Source organism: Gossypium hirsutum, chromosome A12 (assembly GCF_007990345.1).
Source record: "Gossypium hirsutum isolate 1008001.06 chromosome A12, Gossypium_hirsutum_v2.1, whole genome shotgun sequence".
Lineage (NCBI taxonomy): Eukaryota > Viridiplantae > Streptophyta > Magnoliopsida > Malvales > Malvaceae > Gossypium > Gossypium hirsutum.
The window spans coordinates 70,221,044-70,230,781 of NC_053435.1; the positions used below are offsets into that span (position 1 = coordinate 70,221,044).

The window sequence follows — 9,738 nt, forward strand, 5'->3', positions numbered from 1 at the left end:
TCTTTTGTTAATTTAAAGTGTTTGGCATTATTATAAAAAATTATCTGTGAAAAGTTAAAATATTTGTTTTAGATATAAAAATAAATTTATTCAAATAATATTAAAATAATTTAATATAATTATACATGAAATAAAATATTTAAATACTTTTTAATTTCTAAAAAAATAATTTTTAATTAACTAACAAAATATTTTTTAAATTAATCATAGATGAAATATTTTAAATTTTCAATATGAAAATAAATGATTTTTAAATAATATAATGATATTAGTAAAAAAATACTTAAATAATTCAATATAATGATAAATTATAATTAAATAATTTAAAATAACCACACATAAAATATTAATTAATTTAAATATTTACATACGTTTTAAATATATTTTGATAAAAATTACTTCAAAATACTAAAAACGCTTAAATCCTTTGTTTTCGTTTTGGGTGAAAAAACACCTTTTTTACTGTAATTTTAGCCTAAAAAATAAGTATCTGACTTTGCGGTTGGGATTGGAAAACCCTATTTGCCCCCGTACGGTGTGAGTATCAAAACATTTTACAATTAGGGAAAATATTTTCATAAAATATTTTCCTGATTTTCTAATGTTTGGTTGCCTGAAAACAATCTTAAAATTGAAACCGATCGGTTTCAAAAATCTCTAATCTTTGTTCTTTTCGTTGTTGATAAAAAAAATGATAAAAATAAAATCTCTAATTTCTAATCTCTGTTTCTGCAAGGTGATTTTCAAGTTTGTTTCTGTTATGCTTTGACTCAAATGTGTTAGTGACAAGTCAAATATAGATGAATTGCCCATAACCGCTCTATTCTTCATTCTCCCATTGAAAGCAGACTTCAGGAATCAAATGCTCAGTGCCATAAATGGTTTCTCAATGTCCAACCAAAATGGTTTATTCATAAATTCTTGTTTTGCTCACTGCCAGTCAGAGAGACAGGACACATGGTATGCAAATGATTCCCCTCATATTGGAAACAAGGTATATCTCATCTTTTCATAAAACTTAATTTTGAACTCTCTTAAATGCTTGGACGTAATGTTGCAAATATATTCTCCGCCTGGATGTAAGGGTCAGACTTTATTTGCAAATTTGATTTTGTTATTAACATGCAGGCAATTGCAGCATCTGTTCGAGACTAGTTCTTTGATCGAACAGCTACTAAAGCTATTGACTGTCCGTACCCCTGTGATAATACTTGTCACAATCTTATCTTCAAGTGAGTGAGAACTTCTCGTTGATTGCATGTAAAGGCGTATTGGCTTTCACTTCATTCTTTTCCCAATTGCCATTTGTGGAAACTGTAACATTCATTCATTTTGACAATAAACTGATAAACTATGAGATTTCTAGGGTATGCAAATCACTATGATTAGCAATATCCTCTCCTTTTTATTTATTTTATTTCAAAATCTATCCTTTAAGCAATATAATGTCTCCAAAGACTCTTTATATCTTTGCACTCAAACTAAGCGGAAAATATAATATTGTACAACCTTTCAAATAAATCTAGGATGAAATTGTTTCCCTAGGAATCCTAGTAGTTCAAACTCTTACACCCCCTTGTGGTCAAGTGCATATGTCATCTCTTATAGTCTCTTGGCATTTTAAGTATGCCTAATGCACCCTTTCTAGATTTCATCACTCCATGTCGACTGTGAGACTGAAATTAATATCTTCCTATGCAGTGATGTTACTTCAACCATAACAATCTCAGAGTCGACAAGATTGACATTTACTCCCCTAAATCTGCTTAATGCCTTCTTGATCACCTTAATATGTGTTCCAAATGCATCATGGGGTTTCAGTTTGGACAGTGACTAACAATTATAACATTAAAGTCCAAATCCTAGCCAGATAAGGTGGGTTCATTTTCTTGCATTTTAAATCATTCACTTAAAGCACTTCTTTAGTAGCCACTGCCTTTCTTTTCAACCCTTCTGTGTTTTCCATAGTTAATGCCCTAGAATGATTTGCACGAAAGTGAAGAGGGGGATATTTCTTGGTGTCTGCCAAGTATATGGGGCTGGTTCTTTATTTGCTCTATTCTGTTGTATCATACAATTTTGGATTCACATCAATTCCACATTGTTTTTTTGGGTGCTTTTAGCTTTATTTTGAAATTTGTAGCATTATAGATACTTGGATAACTGAATATAAGTAGGCAGGATGTTTAAACATCTTACCCGAATATATAGTGTGAGATTTGCCTAATCCATATTAAAGGTTTGGTAGGTGATGTCATCAATGATATTTCATGGTAGTTCCTTTTCCATGAAGGAAGTTATTAGTTCTTTCCAGTAAGTGTCACTCTGTTTTGATATACTGTCTCTGATCCAATTTGATGGTTTTATTTAAGCATATTGGAAGAAGAGTTGTCAACATATGTGCATTGTGTAGGAGATGTAGTTGAAATTTGGACTATACTTTGAACTATACTTATTTTACAATGGTAACATGCAATGTGTAAAAAGAGGCAGAAACATATAGGAAATGATGGAGTGCTGCTCTCCATGGACCATGACACCATTTTTTGTTTTTCTCAAAACATCATCGTATTATTAATTTCTAATATTAATATTAGTTATCATGTAGTGTAATATTAGTTATGCACTTGGACAATGTTGTTGTTATCATGTGGTGTACTACTAATTATACATTTGGATAATATTATTAATTTCTAGTATTAATTGTGGTTTGAAAGCTAATTTATAATTATTCAATCCTTATTTTTTATTTTTTATAACACAGTTATAAATAATTTATTGTTTTCAAATTATGACGATTAATATTCTAATTTAATAATTGAACATTATTATATATTTAAAATAATTTATTTATTTATAAATAAATTATTGTAATATATATAAATATTTTAAAATATAAATTTATTAATATATATAATAAACTCAATTAAACAATGAAAAGATTAAATTTCTTAAAACAATTTTTTCAAAAATTATTTTAAAAAATCTATCAAACAATAAAAAATATTTTACACAATTTCATCTAAATATCAGAAAAATAAATTATTTTTAAAAAAATAAATCATTTTTTAGAAATTATTGTTCCAAAAATATTTTATTGGTAAAACAACGGAGCCTTACAAGTGGCTCAAAATAATTGCCAACGCTCATTAATTTCTGAAATTCCCGATGTAAATTTCCTCTCGTATTTATCGCTTTTGTATTTTTCAATTTGAACAAGTTCAATAAGAAGTGCGTTCTGAAGAACCTTCGGGGCTTAATCCCACTCTTTTCAATTCAATGGAATCTCAGGATCAAAGCCCAGTTGTTCTAATCACAGGGTGTTCCCAGGGGGGAATCGGGCATGCCCTCGCACGAGCTTTTGCCAATAACAACTGCAAGGTGGTGGCGACAAGTAGGTCTTTACGCTCCATGTCCGATCTGCAACGAGATCCCAGGTTTTATCTTCAAGAACTCGATGTTCTCTCGGAGCAAAGCGTGCAGCATGTCATGTCTAATGTAATAAATAAGTTTGGTCGTGTTGATGTCTTGGTTAATAATGCTGGGATCCAATGCGTTGGCCCTCTTGCAGAAGTCCCTTTGCCTTCCATGGAAAGTGCCTTCAATACCAATGTTTTTGGTAAAGTTTATTGTCTCCTTTTACTTTTTTTTTTGTTATTGTTAATTGAACCTATCAAATGAACTGCTCATTCATGATAAAGTTTTGGAATCAAGCAATCAATTGATTGTTGAAACAAGTTGATCAAGCTTTGGTCCTTTAATTGATCCCGATTCCTCTGAAATTGGCGATTGCTGGATGCTAACCAGGTCTATATTTTCAATGTTGTCATATTTGAAGTAAATCATAGTATGTAATCTTGTGTACTAAATGAAAATTGTACTGTATCCAGTCTTCTAAAGTTGAATTATTTGTTATTTTGGTTCTTTGCCTATCTCTTAATGCTAGATATTCAATGATATTTCTGTTATATAATTAAGGCAGGGATTAAGGGCCTAAGAAACTTTCTGATACCCTCAAAGAAACTTTCTGATACCCTCAAAGCAGCACCTATGAGTAGTCTTTCCCTAATTGTTTATGGCTGGACTGTATCATTAAACTGCTTTGTTGCTTGGAGTTTTCATATTGTCCGACGCCATGTTGAGCTCGCTTTTTGGACATGGGTACTTGTATGACCCTCTAAATACATGAAAAAAATTAGAAAAAATTGGATATACTTGTATTTAAGCATACCATATCTGACCGTAACATGGCTACTATGTTTCATTCATCAATGAATCCAAACTTCATAATAGTCGTTTGTCTTTAATGAATCCACTGCATACTTCTCATTTTCTTTCTTTTTCCTTTCTTGGTGAATATCAGGAATTGGATTGAAGACCCCTTCCTAGCCCCACTCCAATCCACATTAACACCAAAACATTGAATTTTGATTTGTATAGATGCTACTAGTTGTCTGGTGTTAATGGTGTTGTATTTGATTGCAGGTGCGATGAGACTAGTACAAGCTGTTGTACCTCACATGGCATCTAAGAAAAAGGGTAAGATTGTGAATGTTGGAAGTGTTAGTGCTTTGGCTCCTGGGCCATGGTCCGGTGTCTATTTTGCATCTAAAGCAGCCCTTCATGCGCTAACTGATACTTTGAGGTTAGTTTAACATTACATCTGCATTAAAGAATAAGCTGCAAAGGCAATTCATTAACTACCATCTAAGTTCATCAGAAAAATAATGTTCTTGCACATATGTTTAGATTCAGGTGACTAATTAACAATATAGAACTGAGTGATTTAACATTTTACGATTGTTATTGATGCAAACAAATAAAATTCATAACTTTCTTAATAAAAAATTGTCTACATGCTGATGTGGACTACTGAAATCTGACAATGCAAACATGTTGATTGAACTAACGTAGCAAAAGAATTTCTTTTATTAAAGACGTATGCATTGTTAGATTTCAACACAGTTAGATTTCAGAAGTCCATGTCAGCATTTAGATTGTTTCCGGTTTCCACTAATTTTGTTATCAATTTTTATTTGTTTACACCAATATTAGACTTACAATTGTTAGAATACTCAATTATATTGTACACAGACTAAATTACACTTTTGACTATAATGTAGGGACTGCCTGGAGACTTTAACTGAAATTTATTTAACCTAATTGTTTTTAGTATTTGAATGGAGTCAACATCCACCAAAAATTTTACTATTCAAAATTGTCATCCAATTCTGTTTCTACAAATTAATTGTTAATATATTCAAAATCTGATGCATTTGCTGCATGATAATGCTTGGAATTCTAAAGCTTTCAAATCTTGGCCCCTTATCTTCGAGGGTGCAATTGGTTTTAGAAATTGAAGATAACCATTGCATATGCAAATTGCTTTTTCTATATCTTTTCTGTCTACTAAAAATATCTAGATATGTATAACTTATGTTGCTCTGACACTTGATTCTTCTTGAAGTATGTGTGTTTGATGTACATCTGTACATGTGTATAGAGATATATCCTTCAAGGATCCTCCAAATACATACAAAAGCTTAGCAATGGATTATTTCTGTGTTGAACACATATTCGTGTCTCCCAATTATACCAGAGACTTGAGTAAAATAGTTTATAGCATCTTGTAGTTTATCAAGATCCAGATCTTTGTGATTGCTTTATTATCTTATAGTTGCGTATATATTTTGTCCCAAATTCTAACTTATTTGTATTTCCACAAAACTAGGAAGCTTAGATCCCCCTTCTCGAGAAGAAAGAGTATTCCCAGTCTAAGGATATATATGTTTTTGAACGAACCTAAGGATATATTGACTGGATATGTGGTATTACCATTTACTTGGGGATATTTTGATATATATGCACACATGGTATGGGCTTTGGTAAGAGCCAGGGGTTGAACTTTGAACCTGCAGGTTTATGTTGGATGAAGAATCTGCAGGTTTAAATCCCCTTTACATGAGCCTGTGGGCTAGAACCTGTAGGTCATATGAGATTATTACTAGTTAAAACTTGAAAGCAAACAGAAGAAAATAGCTATAATTGGATAATGGCAGGTAATCTTGCATTGTTATGATTCTTCATTGTAATGACATTCCAAATACATGAAAAACTTAAGAAAATTACCGATGCATGACAGTTAACGAAATCTGAGTAACAAAGCGGAATCTTTTATGATCTACCAAAGCAAGCAAAAAAGCAGTTGAATTTTTATATTTGTGATGTATGCAGGTTGGAGCTGAGCCATTTCGGGATCAATGTCATCAATGTTGTGCCAGGAGCTGTAAGGTCAAACATCGGGAATTCTGCTATAGCTAGCTACAATAGGATGCCTGAGTGGAAGCTATATAAACCATTTGAAGAAGTCATCCGAGCGAGAGCTTCCTTCTCACAACGATCCAAGTCGACCCCAACAGATGTGTTCGCAAAGGATACAGTGAATGTGATTTTGAAGAAAAACCCACCAGCTTGGTTCTCGTCGGGTCATTACTCCACTATTATGGGAATTATGTACCATTTCCCAATTTTTGTTAAAGATTTCATTATTAGGAAAGCAATGAAATGTTGATTTCTCCTACCACAAACCTGTTGTAGATTTAATGTAGTTGCATGTTTGATTTCATAATAACATGGGATATTTTAGAGTATCTTCAAGATTTTCTTTTTTCAAATATAATAGCCAAATTTTCTTTAATTTTACCACTATAGACTTGATAATTCGTGTTTTTGTATTATTTCGCTTTCTTTTACTATGATTTTACTTATTTTTCTTCCTGAGTAAGTTTATGCCGTGTAGTTATGCTGTATCCGTGCTTAAACCTTCATTATCATGCAATATTTATTTGTTTAATATGCCAGCAAGGTATAGGGATGAAAATTCGAATTATATCTTCGCAATTTTGCAGATTCAAATAATATTTGGATTTGGATATTAAAATTATTATATTATTGTTATATTTTCTCAAATATTTATTTTCCAAATTTCGCATTCCTATAATTTTGTATTTGAATTTTGATATTTGTTGATATTCGATATTTGCTTTCAATAAACTTTGAACTTGAAATCTTTTATATACAAAGTCATACTTTAACCATCAATACTTGTTTTAAACATTAATTATAATTTACACACATTAATAAATAACGTATAAAAACACAATAAAATGTTTTCTAAAATTAAATACAATAATTAAGTATGATATATTTTATCAGAAAAATACGTACTCTTTGATATCCTATTATTTTAAATGTCATTTAGCTTCTCTTAAATTATGGCAATTTTTGAGTTCCATACTAGTTTTTGCATTGCTCAAACTCATAATTTGTCTTATTTGTTGGTATGTTTAACTAAAATATCTTGATTATTTTCTTCCATCTTTTTGAGAATTTTATGTAGACAATTTTGTGTGTATTATTGGAGAAGAGATTGAATGAATCAATGTTATTTTACAAGGATTCTTATGTGACCTGCTTACTTTATATATAATATTTAAGCTGACTTTATGACCTTTTGTATAACCTATATAAAAAAAATAATAGTTGTTTTGAGATATTGGCAGTTCATGATGGATTGAAGTTTGATTAGTGAAGCTGGTTTTGTGCTCTAAATATGGAAGGCGTGTTCAACCTTAATAGAGCTTTTATTGTTGAGACAATTATAAAAGGAGTGCCTAGAACAGTGCCACAACCAGTGCCCACTGTTGCTTGGCACTGCTTAGCCTCATAACTTGCCTTATATGGAGTTGACATTTTTTGTTATAATGTTGTGATTTTTTTTTATTATGTGAATGTGTGTAAGCTTATCTATGATATCCAAACCTATTATAGGAACATATATTGAATATTGGTTTGGATTGGATTAAGCATATCGATTTCTCTATTTTGTGGACATTGGATTAGTAACTTGGTAATATATCCTAAAGATTTGAAGACATATCTTAGTCATATTGAAGATATTATTCTCGCTAATTATCTTGCTATTTTGTTGGGAAGATAGATTATAATTGATCTTTATATTAACAAGCCTTAAGCTCTTATATATTGAAAGGCTTATGTAGGTAAAGTGGTGTGGAGAACTATAACATTTATTTTGTGTTGAACCAAGCTTTACTTGTAAATTATTTTGATATAACAAATATTATTTTTTGAATAAAAATAATTTTAAACAAAAATTGGCAAAAATCCCATTTCAAATGATATCTAAAAGGAAAATTGTTGAACTCATACTTAGAAAATATTTTAAGTCCAAATTCTTAAACAAACTTTCAAACATTTTTGAAACATGTTAAAACTACTCCAAGCCAAAAAGTATCTATCCAATATTGATACTTGTTGTTAAGTATCGATTTTTTTATTGAGTATCAATAGAATCAATATTTTATTGATACATTTTCCAGTATCGATAGCAAAATGACATTTTGTTTTCAAAAGTATCTACCAAGTATCGATATGGTATCAATACCTTTTGCTAGGTATCAATAAATTTCTTCAAGTATCGATAGTGGTATACTTTTACCGATACATTTTTCAGTATCGATACGGAATTTGGCATTCTGACTTCCAAAGGATTTATCATGTATCAATACAGTATCGATACCTTCTATTTGGTATCGATAGAATTTCCTTGGTATTGATATTGATGGCCCTAACGGTCATTAAATTAGGCATTAAATTCTTAAAGTATCAATACTTGTAGAAAAAGTATGAATACATGTTGTTGTAGGTGACATTAATGCACTGGTATTTTCATTCCCAATGACTCTATTCAATTCTCCAACAACCACAATGGTTAGAAATCAATTAAAGAGTATAAATACCAGCTTCCAAATTATCTACAATAACAAGAGAGATTATCAAAGCGAAAATTACAATCAACTCAACCTTTGTATTTAAAGTTTTCATATTTTTCTTATTTACACTTGTGAGCTTTCATTGTTTTTTATTCAGCTCAAGTGTTTTGTAATTTCATTTGTGCTAAATTGGCGAACAATCCAATCTTGTAAGGTTTAATTCTTTGTTTGCTTATTTGTATTACTCTTTGAAAGGATTTTATCTTAAGGTTTTGGGTAGAAACCTTAAGAAAATTGTAAGGTTAAACCTTGTCATCAAAAGTTAGACAAATGAGTGAATTAGGGAAAATCCTTAGTAGTAGAAAGCTTGGTAGAGGAGTAGACAATTGGGGTCAAACCACTCTAAATTGTTGTGTTCAATTTTCTTATCATTTTATTCAAGCTTCCATAAAATTTTAAAAACCAATTCACCCCTCTTAATGATTTTGGCTTGATTAATTGAGCTAACAATTGGTATTAGAGGTAGTCTCTAAAGACGACCTAACAACCAAGAGAAGATTCTCGATGTAGTTCAACTTTCGTCAAACCAATCTATACAAGATGGCATCCACTTTTGGGTTAGTTTTCTATGGTGAATCTCAATCAATCTTCAAACCTCCACACTTCAATGGAGCTAATTACATTTATTGAAAAACAAGGATGATGTTGTTCATTCAAACTAATGATCTTGCGGCTTAGGGCATCATCATGGATGGTCCCTCCATCACTTAAAAACAAGAATGAGAGTTTTGGTGCAAAAAAGCAAGAAGGGGTGGAATGAAGAGGATAGAACGAGCATACAACTTAATGCTAAGGCCATGTATGTAACAGCCCGATTTAGACCCTAATCGGAACGATGGTTTCAGGACCACGAATCTGAGTCAGAAAAATATTTAAAAATCATTTT

At 30.9% G+C, this 9,738-nt stretch overlaps 1 protein-coding gene and 1 long non-coding RNA gene across 2 annotated transcripts; both read left to right on the forward strand.

Annotated features, from left to right (window-relative positions):
- The first annotated feature begins 516 nt into the window (after positions 1-516).
- Positions 517-1,467, forward strand: LOC107918231 (uncharacterized). Its single transcript, XR_005906653.1, has 2 exons — positions 517-994; positions 1,129-1,467. It is a non-coding gene; the product is annotated as an uncharacterized lncRNA (long non-coding RNA).
- Positions 1,468-3,099: 1,632 nt separating this feature from the next.
- Positions 3,100-6,650, forward strand: LOC107910218 (short-chain dehydrogenase RED1). The gene is made up of 3 exons (XM_016838004.2): positions 3,100-3,619; positions 4,486-4,645; positions 6,235-6,650. The coding sequence occupies exons 1-3, from the start codon at positions 3,280-3,282 to the stop codon at positions 6,569-6,571; spliced, it is 837 nt and encodes a 278-aa protein (XP_016693493.1). The 5' UTR covers positions 3,100-3,279; the 3' UTR covers positions 6,572-6,650.
- Positions 6,651-9,738: the final 3,088 nt, after the last annotated feature.

What these genes read in the sequence shown, in the direction of transcription:
- LOC107910218 (XM_016838004.2), top strand. Translation starts at nt 3,280, where the DNA reads ATGGAATCTCAGGATCAAAGCCCAGTTGTTCTAATCACAGGGTGTTCC. An exon ending in CTTCAATACCAATGTTTTTG is followed by an intron (nt 3,620 to 4,485) that starts GTAAAGTTTATT and finishes ATTTGATTGCAG; the next exon opens with GTGCGATGAGACTAGTACAA. An exon ending in GCGCTAACTGATACTTTGAG is followed by an intron (nt 4,646 to 6,234) that starts GTTAGTTTAACA and finishes TGATGTATGCAG; the next exon opens with GTTGGAGCTGAGCCATTTCG.